General features: G+C 26.2%; 1 protein-coding gene across 1 annotated transcript in view; it reads left to right on the top strand.

Annotated features, from left to right (window-relative positions):
* The window catches only part of LOC132933939 (uncharacterized), a 292,866-nt gene that overhangs the window by 193,032 nt on the left and 74,904 nt on the right, over positions 1-24,930 (top strand). Inside the window, exons 9-13 of the mRNA XM_061000219.1 lie at positions 8,842-9,058; positions 12,958-13,160; positions 17,181-17,256; positions 20,442-20,650; positions 22,105-22,328. Of these exons, the coding sequence (XP_060856202.1) occupies positions 8,842-9,058; positions 12,958-13,160; positions 17,181-17,256; positions 20,442-20,650; positions 22,105-22,328 (929 nt within the window). The remainder of the gene's footprint in view (positions 1-8,841; positions 9,059-12,957; positions 13,161-17,180; positions 17,257-20,441; positions 20,651-22,104; positions 22,329-24,930) is intronic.

Here is a 24,930-nt window from a genome sequence, read left to right on the forward strand (position 1 = left end):
TTTTGTCGAATTATTATATATTTTTACTTATTAGGTATGGATACTTATTTCAAATTAGAAAAACTCACACACATTCGTCATTGTAAACAGTTTAGGATAATTTTTAATTAGTTATCTCAGAACAAACACTACGCTCATTGATGGAGTATCAATAGTGTCTTTTTTTTATGTATACATATTACATATGCATTTTATTGGGAAAAATTATTATTGATAAAATAAAATATGTGATTATTATTCATTATTTAACTAAATCAGATAGTAGTGAGCATAAAAAAAACAGCGTAGTAAACCTTTAGTAGGGCTTAAAATGTCCCTCATCATTCTGCAGGTCATTGGAATGGATGAGTTAAATAATATGAATTTAATGATAAACCTTTGTTACGAAAAACGATTCTGAGAAGAGACTGTGAGTTAGCCAATATATTTTCTGAGGATAAATTTTAATCATTTATTTATATTACAATTTGTTAAAAATTGATTTTTCTATTAGTTATGTGATAGGTCAAACTAATTTTTGCCAAAAATATCGAATATGAATATATATTATATAATGTTATACAGTATTATTTTAACATTACATAATATTTCTTATATCATAATAATATAATATTATTAACTTGTAAGTTTATATTGAATACCTACCATAAAATAGTGTGAAAAAGTCAATGGTATAAATAATATATAATAACATACGTTATGGCAAAATGTACCTCTAATTAATATTTTTCGATTCAAAATTAAGTAGGTAGCTATCCATTAAAGAAAAAAAAATATCATCTTTGATCTAAAAATATATAATTCTATCAATATTTTAACTTTAAATGATTAAGAAAAAAATGTTTACTACTTATTTACAATATTTTAAATTAATAAGAACAACGTATAAGGAATTTCGTGTTATATTTTCAATGTTATTGACATAAATAAAAAAAAAATTATAAAAGTTAAACATAAAAAAATTTCTTTTATTAGCTCTTAAAGGGATGTATTATGATGAATATTTCAATTAAGTGTTTAAAAAATGTCATTATAAATTGCTAATTATTGATAAAAATGTCAAGTATTTACTCCGTTTTATTATTAGAATAATAAAAAATAAATAAATAGATTTTGTCAAAAACAGTTTTTGCTAAAATAATCCGGTCATTTTTTCATTTTTTTCTCTGAAAAGTCTTTTTTTACTTTTGATAGCAAGTACCAAATAGATTAAACTTGCTGCTAGAAATCACCATCAAAGAAGAAAATCGAAGAATTTTCCCTACACTGAAACTCGGCGATTGGCATGTCAGATACATATTTTTTTAAAAAAAAACATAATTTTAATATATTTTTAAATATAAAAACTTATTAGTCGTACTATCTGTAAATCTGTAACGTTTATATAAGAAATATTTAATACAAAACAAGAATTAATTATTTTGCTATTTATAGTTATAATATATAATTTTCTTGTTGCGATTATAGTTTGGAATGTTTCATGTTTATATACTGTAAATTATAATATTTATGTGCAACGTTAAAATACTTAGTACATCAAAAAAATTTTTTTTTATTAAATGTACTGTTTAATTGTTATAAATTATTCTATAAATTGTTATTTTTAATTCTATAAATATGTATGATGTTACATTTCATAAAACAATTTGGAATTTACAATTATTTTATGGCAAATATTTTCTTTTCCGCACCATCATAGTTTGTTTATTTTATAAAATTGTTTTCAAATTCATGCTTGTAAAATCTCAATAGTAAATTATTCAGAAATGATGTATTATTAAATTTAAATAAAATAATATCATAGTATTAATCCAGCTATCCAGGAAAATGTACTCATACAATTATATCAACTATATAATAATAATAAATAGGTATGCATATAAGTTCTAAATAATATGACTAAAATGATTCTTTATATAAGAATTAAATTTAAATGCAGTTGAAGAATACAAACAAGTATTGGAATATTTTTTTAGTGGCTTATATATGAAAAAAAATAAGATTTAAAAAAGGTGGACAAGTGGGTATCGCTTACTGTACAGTGATTGTTGAGCATTTCGTTGTAATGGATGGGTTATATTTAAATTCAATGATCAATCATTGTATACGGAAAACGATTCTGAGCGAGGACGATGTGTCAGCCTAGCATACTTGAATAAAAAATAAATTCAATTAAATAGATAAAAAAAAAAATTTTCTAAAAATCAAAAACATCTTATTGCTATAATGGTAACTTTTCGGTGAACTTTTTATTGGGTAGAAAACTTGTTGCGAACCTTCTATTAAAATTTCTAATGTTAGATATGTGAAGAAAACTTTTATTCATTTTTAACTAAATAATAATTTACACAATCTGAAAAAAACTATTATGACTATAAATAGCTTAAAAAGAGTTCACATTGTTTGATAGTTTTACCATTTATGTTTGAAGTACAATAAAATATCAAAAATCGATATATGAAATTTTTTTAGTTTACCGGTGAAAATCCAATTTAAAAAAAACTGTGTTACTCTCCAGTTAACTTTCTTAATTTTAAGTAGAAAAATTCTTGAAATATGGAACATTTTTATTACCCCAAATGTTGATGACAGACGGAAAAAAATATTATAGTAAATACAATGTATTCTTTCGCTCCACTAAGAATTTAAAATAGCATAAATAAAAGTTATGAGTTTTCGTATGCACGTGATGCGAACAGGGTTTAAAGTTCCACTTGTTATCAATAAAATATAATTATCTTTTTTGAACTTTAAAGATTTTTTGATTTTGTTCATACATAATTATAATAATTTAAGCTATTCAGTCATATTATACAGCTAGTTATGCCTTATTATATAGCTAAATAACCCGGCAACGCTTGTGAAAAGAAGTTAATAATCAATAAAAATTGTGTAATTATTAATCCCTCACCGATAAACTGGCACATTGAAAAATGATGTGTGCTCTCCCCCTCACCTGCCATACCAAAAATTATAAAAAGAGCGACGGCGAGACACTTGGGGGTGATGTTTTCAAGAACTATTTGAAAATAAAACTTGAAAATATTCAAAAGTTTTGTCGGAAAAGTGAAAAAAACAAAAATCTAATCTCCATGTCAAAAATGGGAGAAGTGCGCAGCTTTAAAATCCAGTGATATCGTTTGTAACTACAGTAAAACTCGCTTAAGACGCTCTCGCTTAAGACGCTTTCCCGCATAAGACGCTGTTTTTAGTCGGTCCCTAGACATTTCCTATACTAGTCAATGTAAAAATCACCTGTTAAGACGCTCAGTTTTTCTCTGTCTAATCGGGTAAAACGCTCTTTTTTTCAGCAGATTACGATAAATTTTAGTAGTTTTGTGAAAATAAAAATAGAATTTTTAGTATTATACGTGTTCTTATCGTTTTATTTTATCGCTATACCTATTTTATCATTACTTATTATAACAGTTTTACTGTATTTCATCGTCTTATGAGATTTAGTAAGTGCTGTTCGTTCGCATGTGTATAACCGTAATTTCGTTATGGCTAGTGGTATAAAACGTAAAGCGCTAACGATTTCGGACAAACTCAACATTTTGAAAAAGTACGATGAAGGATTGGCTGAGAAAAAAAAACAAAAAGATATTGCTAATGAACTGGGGATACCTCCTTCCACTTTAAGAACTTTATTGAAAAACAGACATGAAATAGAACAAAGCAGCTTGTTAGGTGGCAGCAAACGACAAAAATTAAAACACGGGAAGTATGAAGAGTTGGAAAATATTTTATTGGAGTGGTTTCAACAAGCTCGTAGTTTAAATTATCCAATAAATGGAGGTATAATCACGGAAAAGGCGATGGAGATTGCCGCACGTCTCAACTTAACCGAATTTAGTGGATCGACTGGTTGGCTGGATAGATTTCGGAGTAGGCATAGCATTGTGTACCGGCAAATATCAGGTGAGGCTGAATCTGTTAATAATGATGATATAGCTTCATGGAAAAATAACGTGTTGCCTTCATTACTGCGTGACTATGCTCCTGACGATGTATACAACGCTGATGAATTCGGATTGTTTTTTAAGCTTATGCCAGATAAGTCTTTTGTTTTTAAAAATGAGACATGCCATGGTGGAAAGTTGAGCAAGGAACGTCTCACGGTTTTAGTATGTACAAATTCTACCGGAACCCATAAATTGAAGTTGGTCGTCATTGGAAAAAGTAGGTCTCCTCGCTGTTTCAAAAATGTTCGTACGTTTCCATGTGAATACCTTGCTCAAAGTCGTGCTTGGATGACAGGAATACTATTCATAAACTGGATTCAACAGCTAGATGCATTTTTCGGTAAACAAAAGAGAAAAATTATTCTATTCGTCGACAATTGTCCGGCTCACCCTAAAGATATCCCTACTACCAATATAAAACTTGTTTTCTTTCCACCAAATACTACATCTAAGTTACAACCCCTAGATCAGGGTATCATTAAAGTGATAAAACAAAAGTACCGAAAAAAGTTAGTTCAGCGGTACTTGAGAGACATGGAGAGTACCAACCAAATTTCAACTAAAGTTAACGTTTTGGACTCCATACATTACGTTAGTGCCGCTTGGGATGAAATTAAACCAGATGTAATAATAAACTGTTTTCGGAAAGCTGCATTTGGTATGTTGAACAACTCTGAACAGGCTGATAGCTCACCTTTAAAAGAAGAGGACTTTCAGCTTCTGCAAAATTTTGCTGATTATGCAACAGTAGATGATGAACTCGTAACCAGTAGCACTCGGACTTTAGATGAAATAATCGCTGATACGAACTTAGTGGACAATGAGAAAGAAGACGACGATCAAGAAGAAGAAGATCAAGACTTTCCAGTATCTACTCCTACAATAACTACTGGTTTGCAACATTTATCGGAAATTCGGAAAGTATTATTCTGTGTTGAAAATTCCGAAGAAATGTTAGGTTGTCTTAATAAAATTGAAAACTTTCTTGCTGAAACACATTGTCAGAACCTTAAACAATCAAAAATAGATCATTTTTTTAATAAACAATAATAAAATATGTATGTAATAATAATATTTTTTTAAATTAAATTCAGTAGCACAAAAATATAAGTATGTATGTATATCGTAATTATAATTAATTTTTAAGTGTATTTCTCATTAAATTATGTTTAATAATAAAAAAATAAACTCGATATTTCAACCACATCATTTTGTTTCATTCCCGCATAAGACGCTTTCCCGCATAAGACGTTTTAGAGAGCTGGTCCCTTAAAGAGCGTCTTAAGCGAGTTTTACTGTATTTTGTAAATAATTAAGCGTGAAAAAATACAGATGCCTTAACAAAAAATCATAACGCGTAAATATAAGATGTACCCTTTCTTGCCTCGCAGACCAAAATTGAAATAAGATCGATGCTGTGACTTTTGGCGGAGGTGGAATATTTTCAACAACTTTGTGTAATAAATAAACAGTAAAATTATTCATAATTTTGTCACAACAGTGTAAACAGTGTAAAAATTAAATACAAGTATGCACCATTTTCCATCCCTGGGCAAAAAATTAAAAAAAACTGCACCGTAGAGCCAGTGAAGTGTATTTAGAACAATTTCACAAAATAAAAACAAAAAATCATAAAGAAGTTCAATAGTGTCGTCGGAAAAGTGGTAAATAAAAGAGGCCTGTAAAAGGAGGAGATCCTGTAAAAAAGTTGTAGGGGCTTAAGTATTTGGAAGTAAACGGAGCCTTGCCTCTTCATCCCATCTGTCTTACCGTTACAATATCTTACTTTTTTATAGAACTTTTTGTTATGTTAACAAAACCTAACCGACCAAACTGAACAGAATAAATAAAATATTTTATGGAGTTAAAACACGACATTTTTGAAACAGCTGTCAATCATGGTGTGTAGTTCTTATTAAAATTATTTACAAATTGTAATTATTAACCGTACATGTACTTAAGTCTCAATACTTTTCAATTAGAATTTCAAAAGTTTTAAAATAACATTTTCCTAAATATTAGCTCAAACAAACATTATTTATATAAGTTTAATATTTGTATTTTCAATATTTTCATTTATTGGTTGATAACTATCAAGTGTTAAGATTTAATGTCTCTGAACCATTATTTTTGTTCATTATAGTTAATTATATTTTTTGTAGTTTTAAATCTAAATAAATTGCAATAAAATAGGTAGGTTTCGTTTCCATTCCAGTTTAAATAGCTAAGTTTAAATTAGTCAAATTGTTGATAATTTTCACAATTTTTTTAAAAACTTTAAGAATTTAAAAAAATACGTCTTCAAAGTTACATGCTGAGGCAATTTTTTTTTCTAAAAAAAATTATAGATGCATTTTTCGGACCAGTATCTATCCGAAATTGTTTACATGGAACAAACCAAGTAGAAGAAATAAATTTAATTATAAAACTCATCTATATTTTCACTCAGAATATCAAACAATAATTTAATGTAAATGATGATTTGATGTAAATTTAATTTAGCTGATATGTAAAATATATATTCTTCATTTTTATTCGTTTTTTAACCTTAAAATTATTTTGGCGGGGATAAGCCCCTGTAAGCTACACCTCAAACCAATATCTTCGATAATAGCGCCACTGTCTTTTCTTTTATATATAATAGGTATGTACTATGTATAATGTATTAATGTATATTGTATAAGAATAAGGATATTATAGGAATATAATATAAGGAATTTATTTATTAATTATATTATTAATTTAAATATCGATCGAAACATTTACAACTTAATTTTAAGAAATGTATAAGATCATTTGATTCAAAATAAATTCATGTTTGTTGTTGTAAAAAAAAAAAAGGATTCTCTTGAAGGACAAAATAATAATCTTAAAAATTATAGTATAACTAATATTAAAACCAAAATACATACCAAAAATATATACAATATAATACATATTTCATATTGAATCACATATTTTTCAAGTATCTAATAATACTATTTTCAAAATACACAATTTATTTATTAAGCGTGAAATGTCCAATTACAATTGTAGAGTACTACCAGTATTTATAAATGCAATCAATTAATATACAAACTTAATTAGTTTATAACTTTAGTTGAGAAGAGGGCTGCTTAAAAACGTACCTACCTATACTAAATTAACAAACATATTTTAGTAACATAATAATAAACAATTGAATTCGTGAAATAAGCAACTATATAAGCAACAACAGACGGTTTGTTAAAAACCAGTTATAATAATATATTTTATTGGATAAATTATTCAATCAATCAATATAAATCAAATTATTTAGATATAAGTTAATAGAATTGACATAAAGGTACGCAGATCTAAGTTAAAACTATTTAGTAGGTAGCCACAATATAGAAGTTACATAAATATACTATATATGTTGTTCGACTAGGAACATGGAAGTTAAAAGTGACAAGTAATCCTGAACAGTTAATATATACATTGTTTAATTTAAAAATAAAGCATATATCTAATATATCCTTCTTTTATCTAACTATTCAAATCTTAAGATTCAAAATATAAGCTGATATGATGAATGCCGAATGAGGTACCTACATATTATTATTATGATCAATACCACATTATAATTTATACACATATTTGAGTAGAAATATAGGTATATAGGTGTATAGTATATAGGTTAGTTGTATGCACTTTTTACTAAACGCAATTATTTTCGTCGATAGATTCTTTGAGCAACAATATCGTGCTACTAATTTCATGTATTATCACTTCACTGTTTAAACTTCAAAACAAATTTGCCGTACAAGTGTAATTTAATTATTAGAGTTGGTTTGAAATTAAATTTCGTATAAGCTGCATCAACTAATTTCTCTTTGATTTTACCGACAGTTCGATCATGAAAGACGACAGCAATAAATATTTCAATTATTAACTTGTACATTTTTTGTAAATATATCGACATTTCTTACTAGGCTATCAACGCAAAATGTGTTTTCTCTCTCAAATATATGGGACAAAGCCAGTCATAAATATTATGTTCAATATTGTATTAATATTATACAAATAGGTACTTATAAAAGTATGAAATAGTTGATATTTCCAATTGATCGATATGAGTAATATTTGATACAGTTTAAAAAATTATCACATAACAATTATTGAAAAAAATTTCAAAAATAAACAGTAACTTTTGGGTGTTTTACATTTCAATTGTATTCACTATTCACAACAGCTATGTTTTAGCGAAACTTTTTATGAATACCTAGTGATTAGTTTAAGATTAAAATCAGATATTTTTTACTTATTGAACCGGTGGGTATGTATAAAAATTCCGTGTTAAAACAAATAACTAAGATTCCTTTATATCTATATTTAGATAATGGGCGAGGTACCTTATGAAATATGTTTTTCTTTCATAATAATAAATTATTGCATACCTCTTATAAAAATGAAATACAATTATAAATGGGATGTAATCATTTAATTACCTTATAATAATTAATCTTATGATTAAAGTATAAAATTATTATTTGGTGTAGTGTCTTAAATTAACTGTACTGTAAAGACACATTTTCACATTCAGTTAAGTTTGTAATATTATCCTAAGAATTTAAGGAAAAGTAAACTTTTGACGTTTTATAAAGGTTTATTACGGGAACACTCCTCCGCGGAGGGCAAGAAGCAGTATTTTTGTATTTTGATTAAATAAAATTATGAACTTATAAGTATAAGCTATAGGTATGGTACATATTATGTTATACTTACTATATTTAGTATATATATTTTTTATTTAACATGTCTATTATTCTGTACAAACACAATATGATAATATCTTAATACTATTACTGTTTTTTCTTACCATTTTTAAATGTCTGGTATTTCATTATTTTTTCAGGATATATATGGTAACACGCCACTTCATTTAGCCATCGTACAACCGGAGATATCATGGAATTGCGTCCTGGATCTTCTTGAGTTTGGTGCAAAAATTTGCATTAAAAATGCTTCAGATATTTGTCCATCAGATATAGTGGACTCGTTATTGCGTATTCAAGTCCACATGATCAGTGACTGCTGGAAGATTTTGTCCGGGTCAACAGCTGTTATTAAAGGTATTGAGCTTGACATATTAGCATATAATTATCATTAAGAAATTCAAAAAATGTATAATAATTTACAAGATAACCGATCATAAAAAAAAAATATAATAATGCACATAATAATATTATCTAGGTCAAAGCAATTATGAGAAATACTATTTAAATGTTCTAATGGGTTTTAAAACAATTGTAAATAACATGTAGCTGGTTGATACACTTTATCGTATTGTTTCTGTCAGTAAAAATGTAAAATGTGATTGAACACACTCTTAGTCGACCATATCATTTTTTATATTCCAATTGATCGCTTTTAATATATACGTTACATGGCTTATAGCTTTTAAATTTCATTTCAAAAATGCTAGATGTTTATTTTTTCTGAAAATGTCAGGTTGGTTGTGTACGAACTAATTTTAAACACAATACAATTAGCAAAATAATCGAAAAACCACGATGATCTGAAGTAAATATGACAACGTTAAACGCGTTCTCAATCATATGATACTTACGGTAAGCTCTTTGATCAGTGTCCCATTGTTCGGTCAAAGGGATAATCACGCCCAATCGTTTGTTAGCTGTTTCGATTGTGAAACTACAGATTGCTATTAAGAGTAAGGTATAAAATGTGTGGTTTACTGTTTCATTTAAAATCGTAAATAACAATATAAATACTTACAGGTATATCGCTTCTATCATTTTGTACATTTGTTTTATTGCCAAAATTATTCTCTAGATAACACTCGGGCAATATCGTTTTCATATTTTATATGTTACAGTTAAATTATGTTATTTAGAGATTATCTTAGACAATAAAGATAAATCCAAAGTATATTAGGAATCATGGTTATTGGTTGGTCCGTGAATAACTGTAATGCTTTTGCAACGTGGATAATGTGTATTGAATACAGTTTAATATAGTATATCATCGGCTACAACTTACAGTTATAGAAGTTATACATATTACACAATTAAAAAAAAAAATACTAAAAGTTATAATTAATTTAAATCCATAATATTTTTACTGCTTTCCAAGTTACCCAACTTACTTATTTAATTTGACTTTTATTTAGTATATTTATAAGTTAAAACCATTTATAGGCCTTTGAAAATAATATAAACACCAAAAACCACATTTAATAGATTTTATGTTATACAAATATGTGTTTGATTTTTATTTTTATTTTTATCAAAATTAGATTATTTTAATTTATAATACAGATCGAGCTGTAAATTTAGCGCAAAAATGTATAAAAACGTAAATCATACGGTTTTTTTTACGAACACGCACAAATACAGAAATTGTGTCTATAACTCTAACCAAAAAACTAAAAATACTAAGTACTTTAACTTAATCTATACCTACTTAAACCCTATGTCAGATATCATCAGGTATTCGTACGATAATATTAATATAATATATTATATTTTGGTCAGTCAACTTCATGTGTGTGTGTGTGTGCATGTATAATAATAGCATATTATTATTATTATTGTTACCTACAATATAATATTGAATACAATTTCAGAGTCTGTTGCAGTATTATGAATGTTATTTACTAAAGAATTTAATTTTATTCCAATTTTTAAGAAAAATTATTAAAAACTCTATCACAAAATATACAATTATTTCAACGTAAATTAAATAATGATATAATTTACGAACTTGTCAGAATGTGCCAAGTTATTGCATTGACATTTGCAATATTTGTATATTTCTTTTTCTAAGTGGAAAAAAAATGATGGGAATTAATTGATTCTCTTGTTATAAGACATCAACTATACAATGTTTCCTACAAACAGAATGTATTAGTAGGTAATTAAAATCATACATACTTTTACCTCAAAAATATAATACATATAATATTATGGTTTCTGAAATAATAGCTGTTAATAAAACTTCAGCTGACTCATCAAATATATCATTATTATAGATTCATGCCGTGTTTGTACCTGCACACTCAGGTTATATAAATATATAATATATTTAAACGTATGAAAAATATATTATTTAGTGATTTAAAAATACATTTTACGTAATAGAATGTGACACAGTACCCACTTGGACATATATGGATTAATATAATATCTCATTATTTTTCTAAATTTTTTAAAACACTTCTTTATATTTCACAAGCCCACACACAGTTTTCAGTATTTTGCAGCATAAATACGATTAAATAATAAATACGAACATCATTTTCTAATGATAAAATTTCAACGATAATTATACGTTGTGCTTAGAATTCAAAACTGTTTACAGTTTAAACATTCTGCCATTTGTAACCAATTATTATACCTATATATGACTTCAACTAATATTGAAAATGGGTTTTCTACAGCAGATCCTACATTTATATCAGAAAAAATCATAATAAGTATTATTTTTTATTTACTCGAGCGTCTATAATATTGGGGACTTAAAGCTTTAATTTGAAAAATAATATTTCATTACAATAGAATAGTACTCCGAATTAATAAAATCTAGATAATAGACTATACAACTGTAATATTTAAACAATAATAAGCAGATAACGTCATAAGCAGCCCACTCGATTTAATATTAAAATGAACAATAAACAACAGCAAAATTCCATACAAATATTTTATTATTAAATAACTGTAAATGGACATAATTATTTAATAATTTTATTCCGCTAAGAATATGATTAAAAATTAAAAACATAAATATGAGTTGTGAACATAACGTTAAAATACATATCAGGAGACATAAGTTCTTTTATATTGTGACTGTATACTTGCGAGTATTGACATTTCACATATAGCTACGACGTTGTATATTATAGGGACATTAAGGATATATTTTGTCAGAGAATGTTCCACAAGAACCTCATTTTATCGTTCATTATAATATATCATTATTTGTACCTTTATGAATTTTATTTTATACAAAAATTACTCCTTCTCTTAATTTTACCACTATTGTCCATCCACTATATTATATTTTTGATTTCCAATTGAGTAGGTATGTACCTATAAACCATTAGTTGAATAAGAGAATTATTAGAATTTTCAGAATATCCTTTAAACTATAAATATATATTTATTTTATTATATTACCAAGTACAGAAATAATTTTCCATGAAATTCGGGCAAATGTATGTCAACTTCATTAGACGGTACACTATTAAACATACGTCAAGTTTTGGATACATTTAGAAATAAAAACTATATACTTGTTACCTGATTGATTATAAGTCTCTTTAAATTAAATTCTATTCTTGGATGTTCCAAAAAATATTTGACGCCAGTTTTTTATTTGAATTTTATATTTTGTTGACCTACGTCGAAAACGTAAGTCGGAAGTCCAAAATGTAAAATTTAACATTTCGACCACTAATTTCCTAGTTCGCAAAAACTGTATCTCCATCATTTATTACAATAACAATATCGAGAGACGACTTAAAATCATACATCGGAGATATGAAGATTTATAATTATCAATTTCATGGAGCATAAATTCATAAAATTGGAGTTAGGTACGACCTTTTCGATTTAGGCCTACGATTTGTTTTATCTCTAATCTAAATAACTGTTCCTAAAAATCTTTAGAATAATAAATCAACGATTTTTTAGATCTTTATAAGTTCCTATGTGCGCCATAATTATTTATTCATTAATATAATATATTATGTTTTCCTTTTTCGCGAAGAATAATTTGTCAATTAATATAAAATTTTTTGATAACATACGCATTCAAAATATTATAACAAAACCCAACTAAGATTTTTAGTCAAGAGGCGTTCATTGTCAAATATTAATTTACAAACTTGGATCAATTTGTTAAACAATACTATTAGTGTATGTACAGTTTTCATACATTCAGTTTAATTAAAATTTAAAATGTTAGCTTTAATTTAAATATTTATGACTTATTTTTATTATATTTCTAGAACGAATGTTGCTCCAACATGTTACCAATTATGACCAAGGAGGTAAACCATCGGATTTACCAACGCTGCCTTCACGATTATTTCGGAGGATGAAATTTACACAAACCGATAGTGCAGAAGAACGTCACAGTAGTAATCCAGATAATTTTTTTGGGTCGATTTGGTCACTCAAAAGCAAAGTCAGCAACAAGACTCTCGAAACGGTATGAAAAAAAAAAAATACATAACACATTTAACTATGAATTTCTTTAAACAAATAAATTTAAGGTAATTTTTAGACGTCATGAATTTGGGTATTGATTATGACGTAGCTGTATGAGACTCAACTAATTAGATAAAAAAAAATAGTCATTAATAAAAATGAGGCGTACCCAACTAAATTTTAAACAAATATTATTGTTATCTATAACACAGATGAATACAAAATAAAATCGCCGATTTATGTAAAGGATTTAGATGTCCCTAAAGGTACCTTTTATTTGTTTACTCATTCAATTCTGGGAAGATCGATTGTTTACAACATGCTGAGACTAAATGGCATTTTGACATGCAAGTATAAAACGTAGCTGCCATGCGATCAAGTTAAAAATAACTTGACACGTTTAATTGGCATTCAACTCAGCCGCACGGTTCAGTCGTTTAACCACAATCGATTTGCGTTGAGGTGACATAGGTACCTGCTTTATGTTTTTACCAGCATTGACGCAATGTGAATAAGTTTCCCGCAAAAAAATTATAAGAAACATATATATGTAGTATGTGGTATCGTTTTCCGAACTAAATGATTTAGCATTTATTTTTAAATCATTTATATCAATATAAATATTGTACCTTTCAGAGGTGAGTCACCGGACAAAAATGAACCCATCATTTACTGTATAATGTTCGTAGGTACTTTTAAATTTATTTTATTTTACAGTATATGTAACAAGAATCCCAGAATCCCTATCCCTTAAGTATAGGTACATACTGTGTGGTTTAATATATATTACCTATAGATTACTGGTTTGAACTAAACAACGCTTTTATAAACTAACACTGTATTATTAATATTATACTTGGCAAATTACAAAGTCAAATTTATTGATGGATTGAACTTCCACGTGATTTTTTTTGATTTTTTACCTCAAATATGATTGAAAAATGCACCAAATAATTAATGTTATTTATGAATTGGTTTCGCATTACGTGCAGAAAATATAAGCATTGGTTGTGAATTATTAATGTAGCCTGTAGGTATGTAGTATGTATTATAATTATAGACGTATTTTAATATGCAAGGAATTTTCAATTGCTGATATAAATTAAAATTAATGGTTACAAAAATATCGCATGTTATTTTAAATTGATATTTATAATTTTTACCGACAATAGTAGAAACTAAAAGATATAATTTATTATTGTTTACCACTATTTAATATCATGATTTCGTGATTAGTCATTAGTGGTACATTTTTATTTGCCGATTTATTTCTATGAAATTTAATTTAGTATAGGTATCTATAATAATGTAGTCCTGTTTCAGTGGGTAAATTAATTGTTGGGCTGATCCATTATATCGGTCAAACGTTGACACAAAAGCTTATCGTGAAGTAATTAAATGTCTATGCCCTATCACGTTCAGTCCCTTTTATATGTATATAATATATTATATCGTGTATTTTATATACATATCATACGTTGCATGATTGTAGTTTGTGCGTACGTTGATCACCCCCCCCAAACCAATAATATTCGTTCGACGTAGATTTCATGTCATCTCCATACACTCAAATGTGACTCTTGGGACGGTACATATAGTTAGTTAAAATTCAATTACCTTGGCACGGGACCAACATAATACTGATGCCGCTCACAATGTGTTAATCCTATTGATCGCCTATACCTTGTTGACATTCGATAACGTGTTAAGACCGCGTGCGATTCAGTTTTGTTGTGCACATTTCAAAAGCCTATAGAGCACCATTTAGAACGTTAAAAAAAAAAAAAAAATAGGTACTCACTTATTGACTGTACCATGATCAACACAATCCGTTTTGTACAATACTCCAGACTATAATAATGTGTTATGATCAGAATGTCCTCATAATGATTTAGTCATTAGTTTCCAGCGATCTGTATATTTTAAAGGGTGCCCCGGGTGGTTTTTCCCGCTCAGCTGGTGGAACTTAGGGGCGATTCGTTTTGTATGTGATTAAATATTTTAAACATAATATTATATTTGACTATACTATAACGTAATGCACAATTAATAAATTGTATGTATTGTATTGTCGATTTGTGTGAGGATTTTAAAAACTAAGCTTGTGAATGATTGTTATTGTAAGTTGTGTGAAAGCAAACACGTGTATGAATGCCTACCATTATTATATTATTATTAGGGCAGATAATGATATTTCTTATTGAAATATTTTTAAAATAAATACACGGCGTACTCATAAATGCAGTTATTCAAAATAAAAGTATCAACTTATCTAAAATATGCCCTGAAAAATAATAAACACTTATATTTTTGAAATATTCGTCATAAGATGAAAACCATTAGTTAAAAAAAAACATGTTCACATTTTTCATTTACCTCAAAGCCATTAATACTTTTTAGTTTCTCGCCTTTGTTTTAAAGAAATCAATACAAATCGGTCGGTGCTTTAAAAAATATATTAAAAATTAAAATATTGTATTTATTATTTATATAAGTCCATAAGTTTTTTGAAATTGTCCTCTATTTTTTCTGCCGCACTACTGCAAAAGTTATCAGTTCTTCTGCTCATATAATAATATCCTGAACAATAATAACAATAATTGTTGATTTTGTATTTTATGTTTTGTCAAATTATAAAAAAGAGCATTTTAGTACTACAACTCCTACATTTAAAAATTCTAAAATGTCTATAAATATGCAAAAATATGCAAAACAAAATCATATATTCAGAATCATCAAACCATGAAACACTTTTTGGTATAAACTAGTTATTTTTTTCACTGAACAATAAAACAAAAAGGATGCAATGCCATATAAATATCTGTCCTAATTATTATAAATTTAGGTGCAATTTGTATAAAAAATACAACGATTTACGCTTTTATAAATCGTTATTTGTTTAACACTGGACAGTGGACACCAATCTAGGTTTTCACAAAACCCGGTTTGTCCGGTACATTATCGGCTTTGAGTAAACCGTGATTTGGGACGGCCAATCGTCCAAGAATTAAACTTCAATAATTATTAATTATTATCTTAACATTTTTGTCGATAATAATGGCTTGAAGGTGATAATTATTATTTACGAATACGTTTATTCTTTTATCGTTCCAATGTTCTATAATATTTACAGTTTTTGATATACGTTTATTAATTTGTAGTTTTTTTTTTGCTTATCCAAATGTTCGTCTGTCTGTTCTATATTTTTTCTGATAGGAAAGTGAACCTAATCGGTACTTTCAGATGCCAAAATTAAAAAAAAAAAACATTTATTGCTTTTCATAATTAGTAATTGGGAAAAACAAAAAAACAATTTTTCTATAAAATCCATAGTGGCATTTTGTTGTACTTATCAATAACAATTAACCGCGATGAATATTGCAATTTTCACCAAAAAATTATGGTAACATTTGTATACATAAAATAATCTTCGAAATATTCTTACTCTTTTAAACATAATTAAATTAAATAAACAAATACATTTGACATTTTATAAAATTATGTTTTTTAATTATATTTTTTTGTATAAATGTCAGTGCAAAAATGTTAAGCCTTGTAAAAATACTTAAAAATGTAATACAATAGTTTCCTCACAAGTTGTTAATACTGGAATTAAAAAAAAAAATTGAGAATAAATACAGTTATTTTTTATGAGTGTTTAAAGTTTGAATTTTGATGAAATTCTTTAACATTGCAAATCTTTGCAAGTTATTTCGTACATAACAATATTCATAAAATGTTTAGTATTCATACCCAAGATTTGAAAATTGAATACAAGGTTCATGTAAGTTTATCTTACAAAATTTTATTGTAATTATTGCACAATTATTTTTATACCTATAAGAAAAATTTGAATTGATACCTCTCATTTTAATATTATTATCTTACCTACTTGTTATTTTCAATTTACTATGGCGTGATTTAAAAGTTTACAACCTCGCTTTTCTTGCAATATAATATTTTAATATTTTGTTTTTTAATTTATTTCATAATACTTAAAAATGACTTGTTTATTTGACAGGATGAAACGCGTAATCATGTTACAACACAAAGTAACAAAACAAAAACTGATAAAAAGGGTGTCATCAACGATTACGGTAAGAAACTTCAAACCCATACAAATATTATATCGTAAAAATTTTAAATTCATGAAACTTTTCTTTTGGTCAAAGTACAATTTATATTGATCAGAAATATTTATAATACTAACAACATATTATTATATAAAAAGTCGCGAAGTCATGTAATAGCAATATTTTGCTTAATATTTCTGATATTATTTTGACCCCTTTTCAGTTCAACCTATCCGAATAGATTTTATAAACATCGCAGGAAAAGTATATGATTTACAATAATTATTATATAAACAGAGTGACCAACGAAGAGTTACTAATTTAAATGGTGGTGTAATGGAATTTACATTAACCCGTCATTCTAAATTAGCGAATCCCGTGGGACATTCCTGTATGTTACAGTTTACGACATTTACGTCACCATCAAATAGTGCATTAGAATGCATGCTGATTTGAAACGAAATAAAATATTTTAGTTTCCATTTAATAGAGCAGCTTATTTCAATATTTCATAAAACTATATCGTTAAGAATTATTATTATTATTATTATTATTATTATTATTATTATTAATATTGTACAAGACCATTTTAATAATAAAATCAATTTAAATAATTGTCAAAAACGTAAATTTTATACTTTCTAATGTGCCTCAGGGTGAAGTTACCGGGCGCCGTCATAATACAATAGCTAGTATACCTTAAGTTATGAAGAAAATATTTTCAAGGAGAGAGAGGGGTCCAACTCTTTTATTTTTTTTTTTAGTTTTGGGCCATTTAACTTTTTTTAATCAAAAGTTAGCCTACCGCACATTTCCTGTTGTATCTTCAAAACCTATCCACGTTTTTTTTTAAATATTCAAGCTATTTTAATGTACTGTCAACTAGCGTACACAACTAAACTATAAATGCACAAATTATTTTTATTAAATTAAAAAATTGTCAAAACTTAATATTATTTTTGAAAGTAATTAATAAAGTTATAACAAAATAACTGACTTAGACCCGCCTTTAAAGGGGTGTTTTCATAACTAAAGTTATACTATCTTATAATGCCGGCTGGTTACTTTCTCCGTGATACATAGCATTATGGCAATTTAAAAAAAATGACAAATAATCGTATTATATGGGAGGACGGTAATAATTTTGACCATCCATATATTTGCCTTTGATTATTATTGGTACCACAGTTTAGTTTCTCCTTGTGCATTATGCATAAACTTTCCATCAGTTCTGAAATTTGGATATTGATGTTTCAAGTTTTACATCCTTTATTTTATTTATATAAAAATTATATTAAATATAACTTACAATCCATAGATAAATAGTTTATAATAGCTGGAAAAGCCCATAAGAGCAAATGTTATTTTCGGTTTTCGTCCATTGGATTGTAGTTTTAAATAAACTTCTACTTGACGTTCTAAGTGCTTCAATAAAATTATCAATCGATGGGTGTGGATTGTAAAATTAATTGCTCTTTCAAGTGACAGTGTTATGATTCTTGACCATTGGTAGTCCTTAGCTCGTTTTAAGGTGGCTTAGCCCAGAGGTGTGGTGGATATTTGATGTCATTTTCAATAAAACTATATAGCTATAGTTTTCAAAATTCCCAATAAATGTAAGTTTATACTGTAGATATATATTGTAAAGTTATCTGTATCTCAAATGATTATCAATCGTCATTTTAATTTTTTACTATAAAATACGAGGCAATAAAACTAGATTTTATCTGAACACGATCACTGTTGTTTTTAAATTAGAAAAATATACTAAATTCGAGAACTAAATACAACGAGCGTTAAATTTTAAACTGAAACGTGTGTAGTGCAACAGGTACAACGTCGTACCAGGTACTTATTACAATTTATTTTTATGATTTTATCCCATTACTACTATTAACTATGAATGCGTTCTAATTATAGTAATTTTGAAATAGCTTAACGGATTTTGTACTTTTTTGATTCTAAATTGTTTTCATATGGTTAAATTACGTATTGCGATGTATTTAATTATAAAGGTAATACTAACGTTAAAATTAAAAATAATTATTAACTTCAACACTGTGTCTAGTATTTAGTTACCTACAGTAACTAGTTTTTAGCATCAATAGATAAAAAGATAACCGGTGTTATATCGATATAATATTTTATAGATTTGAGATATTTATTCAATTTTCGGTATTGTTTTAAAATAATTTTACAATAATTATCTATATATTTTTTCTGGGTAAATATATTATTAAGTTTATAAACTTAGTGGAGCAATTACTCTAGGTGCTAGTTTTACAATGAGGTGTATTTTGTTATTTTTTTTTTTTTTGTGACCAAAGATATATTTTATAGTGGATACAGTTCCTAGATTTTTAACTGTAAACGATAAAAGTCTAAGGAGAAAATGACATAAAAATATATTTTTTTATTTATTCCTAAAAAAATTTGTTTTAGTCATAATTATCAATTATACATTTACCTATTATTATGAATAAAAACTATACGTTTAGATGATAAAATATTGCGTAAAGCTGTTTCTAGTAAGTTGGTCTTAAGTATACAGAACAATTAAGACATATAAAAAAAAAATAACGTCGAACTCTTTTCTGTTTAATCGAACCACTTTTCTCCTGACTTTTGTCTGGACTTTTTCCTCGGACTTTTTTTTAATATTACTTTCGACATCTACTATATAGTATAGTGACTTCCCAAGTTATATTAGCAAATAATTGTATTACTATAATTTATTTGTCAATTTATATAAATTATTTTTATACTCAAATCTTAATTGAAAAAAGAACTTGATATTATAATATGAAACTTTTAGCGTAATTAAACTTTAAATGTGTTAATCGAAGTTGAATAATTTTTGTTTTATATTTGAATTGTGTTAATTTTACATTTTAATAAATATTATTTCCTACGAGATCGTAAAAATTAGCAATAGCAAAAGCGAGTGTCATTAAAAAAAACTTTAAAAACTATTTTGGTCAAAAGATTTTTCTAATGTAGTTAATAAAACACTTATAAAAAAATCTAGATCAAATAGGTGGCGCATCAAAAATGTAGTCTTTCGAATCTAATATGATAATATTATAATAACTAAATGGTTAGAATCAATGCATTGTGCGTATTATTGTAATAGATAGGTACCTATGTAATTATTCAATGGCAATTTTTGTTTTGTTTTTTTTAATAATATAATATTTATTCTTATGCAGGTATAAAACACAAAAATTCAAAAGCACTCAGGTTATACAATATAGAAAGAAAGTTTCAAGTGATTTCTCATCTTTCTGGCAACGTAGAATGCTTGGGTTTTATTTTGCATGGCCTGAACAACTACATTGTGCTTATATTGAAATATTTACAAGCTAACTATGATCTGTCACTCCGTCATACTGCAAGTCTTTTGAAGACAATTTTGAACGTAAGTTTATTTTTTTTTATATACAAATCAGTTTTTATAATATAATAAAAATATATCATATCCTTCTAAGAATATTAAGTAAAGGTTTGGTTTTAATTAATTTTAAATATTATGCTTGCATTCAAAGGCAAATCTACGACTAAGATGAAACATAATAGATTAATGATACATTATAATAAAATATTTTTTAATGTGCTTCGAGTATTAAATAGTATTTATTATTGTAGGTGTTCACACAGTAATATTGTTAATTCTAAGGTTAGGGAATTGGTGTTTAACTGATCAAATATTATATAATTGTTATTTTTAATATGGATTATGCGTCACTCCAAATATATTAATTTTCATAGAAACACTAATTTATGGTGAATTCTAATCAATTCTAACTCTTAATATTATGTTAATATCATTGAATATAATATACATATTAGTGTAGTAATATTAATTCGCATATCTACTATGTAAAATGACGGTGACATCTTAACGAAGGTATATTTAAGCATCAATATAACTCAAATAAGTAAAATATTCTCTTTTCGTACACATGTAGTCATGCGTATATTAAAAAAATAATGTATATTGTAAAAAATTATCGTTATTTATATAATCCGCGTGAATAAATACATCTAAATATAAGTAAGAATAAATATTAAATTTATTTTTAGTAATAGTTTTATTAAATATAATGAAAATTAATGGTTTAATTTAGTATAAAATTAATAATTATGAAAAAAAAAAATACTTTACTTACTTTCCGTTATAATGTCTTATATCTCGACTTTAGGATTTATAGATTATAGTAGCAATAATTATATTATGTAATAATTACAAATGGATTATATTTTGTAATTTGCTAACCAAATAATTACAATAATAAACTATTTCCTATTAACTTAAAAATAAAAACATAACTGACCTGAAATACAAGCACTTATAAATAATAAAATACAACGATTATAGAGTAAAGTTTGGGCAATCTATTTATTTGAAAAATATCATCATAAAATACATACCTAATACAATAAACTAGTTTTTGATTATAAAATAATTTGTAATATATTATATATATATTATAATATGACCTACCAATATAAATTTAAATAATATAAAATTACAGAATATATTAAATCAAGTAAGACTTAGTATTTTTTTTTTGTCAATGGTTCAATACAAATACAATTCAATAATAATATATTTTAAATTTAATATGCATTATATTCTGTAAATAATTTACAACATTGTAAATAAAATGCGACAATGCCAATTTTCGTCAATAAAACAACCTTAGCGTTGAACGTGTTCATGTTTATATAATACTGATCACAAAAACCTAAGTAAATTTAAATTCTCCGGTCCAGATTCATTAGTGTACTACCAACGTATCTGTTTTTCGGATTTGAGAAATAACTACTTTTTAAAAATTAATGTGTATTATTATTTTTAATGTAATTCAGGTTGCGGTTAAGGAATTTGGAGAGCAAGGGAAAAAAGAAGAATTGAGTGTGGTCCTTTGTTCGGTAATAAAAGTGTGTTTAAGTGCACTTAAAGAGATTCAACATGTCCAGTTTACAGCAATGACGATAATCAATAGAGTTATTGATATCTCCGTACAATACAACGTGTCTTTTACTAAAGCTTCTGAATCTGAATATTTACTCCATCCACACTACGTATCGGAGTAAGTTTTTCCATATTATAATTTAGCATAATTTATTTAACGCACTTTTATCATTTGAGTATTATATTAAATAATAATGTTTTTTAATATAATTAGATACCTAATTCAAGAAATACAAATAATGCCCATTGATCAACCCTGTAATAACTTCCAAAAAAACACTTGTACATATTATTGTACTACTGTATTACCTATACGTATAAAATATAGTGTTAAATTAATTAAGTTCCTTCCGTAGCATAGTAGGCAGTAGCGAATAAATATTAAATACCTACTACAGTATCCATGCCCGTTTTCAAGTTTGAAAAACAATATGTTTACTGAAGAAAATATTTTGTTAAAGAACTAGTTTGGTATTTGTTATTCCGTAAGTCTTGACAGTATTTGTATTCTTAAAATATTGTATCAACTATTTATAATATGATCGCGAATTCAATTTATTTTACCTCAGAAATCAAACATTAAACAAACATGGATCCATACGATCGTTACAATTTTGTCAATCAAATCTAGTTTGAGATGACGTTTGCTCGTTAATTATTCACTAGCTTTAGTTTTGATCAAACATCTGCTTTTGATTAATTTTAGAATAAGGCATTTGAGTGGAAAACAATAAAATATTTTCTATGGCCCACTCAGTTGCGAAGATCGTGGTGTTTTTACTAGATTGTTGAAGACATTAGGTCTGTTTTTTAGCTTACATATTATTTAACTTATTCGCTTGATTATAACTTATATTTTTAGGGTGATTATTTTAACACAAAACAATTATTACCTCGAAAAGTAATGACAATTTTGAAGAAAAAAAAAATTATTTTAACATAATTTTTTTACAATTTTTATCATAACCATTCAAAAAGTAATTCTACTTGTTCAATCTACAATATTAATAATATCTACATTTTTAATTTCATATTCCAACCAAGAACATTTTTCTGAGAATAAACATTAATATTAAAAATCACTTTTCAGACTAGTAAGGTATAGTTAACTTATAAGTATTTATAGTTTAGATGGGTGGAGTTGTTAGCACAAGAGTTCCATGGAATACATTGGTCTAGGTACTATTTTACTAAATTATAACCTTAAAAATAATTAACTATTCGATCGATATTTGATTTTTATTCATAGCAGTTTGTGAAAAAGCATCATCCAAAAAAATATGTAATTTAACTCATATTATGTTACATAAAACAGTAAAAACCTAAAATATTATAATTTTTTTGTAGTTTTAGAAATTACACTTAAAGTTATGTAAAAAATATATTTTAAGAAACGAATACTTTTTTAGATAGTGAGTGTTTACTGTAAAACAATCACTCAGTATACATATTTTAATAAGCTGGTAAGTAGAGCTTTGTATTACCTACCTAAAATAATACTCTTGTTGCAAATTTAATTCATTTGAGACTATTGCAAATAATACCAAGACCTCTAAGACTTTGTAGTTTTAAACTTACTGTTATCTGTGTATGACGTGCATTTTGGTTTATCTCAGACCATAATATTACTTATGATGTTTATCAAATATATGACAGTCTACCTATGTTTTCCTGAAGTATATGCATTTAATTAAAATTACAATTTTTAGTTCGAGGTAAATACGTCATATTAGCATGATAATATGATAGCATAATTTATGCTTATTCTGTATTCATATTTAGTAACTTTTTTGTGGTGTTTGTTATTAATAATTAAATTAAAACATGAATACATATTCCTAAGAAAACTGATGTTAAATGCCATGATAAACTTTAAAGAAATAATTAATTAATTTGTGAACACTAACCTCACATTTTGCGTTTAAAATCTTATTTACAATATTTATAAAATATATTACAAATTCAAAAATATTATGTTTTTATACACAAGAGGTTTTATATTCTAGGTGGATATATGAATGTATTAGTTTTCGATGATGTGTGTTATTATTTTTGCATTTGTGTACACGTTTTATAGTAGAGCAAATTTAAGGATCTTAAACATTCTGAATGGTTTTTGTTAAAGAATTTTATTCAGTTCGTACTTTTTGTGAAGTCAAAAGAAATAATTCCCAGTACTTTTTACATATTCGGACAACACATTAAATGTTTAGGGAAAACCAGGAATTTTTATGCATATCCAGTTTTTGACAAAATCATAAATTGTTGTTGAAATGAAACTAATTACACTGTTGAAATTAAATACCTAACTTGAAATGTTTACCAAATATGTATATAAGCTTTAACTGCGTGATACGAATTCCAATAGGTTCGACTAATTTTAAGCTATTTATAAACATATTACATTTTTATTATTTTTCTTTTTTATATGTTTTGATAGCAAATCATATTATGCTTGGTAAAAAAGCTGACAACTTAATACTAAAAAATTACATACAAGTTTTGCAATAGCAATTTAAAAGTATTGAAAATACATAATCACTATTTCTTTTTATTATTATGTTCAAAGTTATCAATATTCATAAAAAAAATGTCAAAATCACGAACATTTGGAAATTAGTCTGTAGTCAAAAATATAAACAATGTGTCATTTCGAAGCTTAAAATATAGCTAAATTTAATTAAATGTTCCTGAAAAGTTGTCTTACAGAAACGTATAAG

The sequence above is a fragment of the Metopolophium dirhodum genome, chromosome 1, assembly GCF_019925205.1.
Source record: "Metopolophium dirhodum isolate CAU chromosome 1, ASM1992520v1, whole genome shotgun sequence".
In the NCBI taxonomy this organism is placed as follows: domain Eukaryota; kingdom Metazoa; phylum Arthropoda; class Insecta; order Hemiptera; family Aphididae; genus Metopolophium; species Metopolophium dirhodum.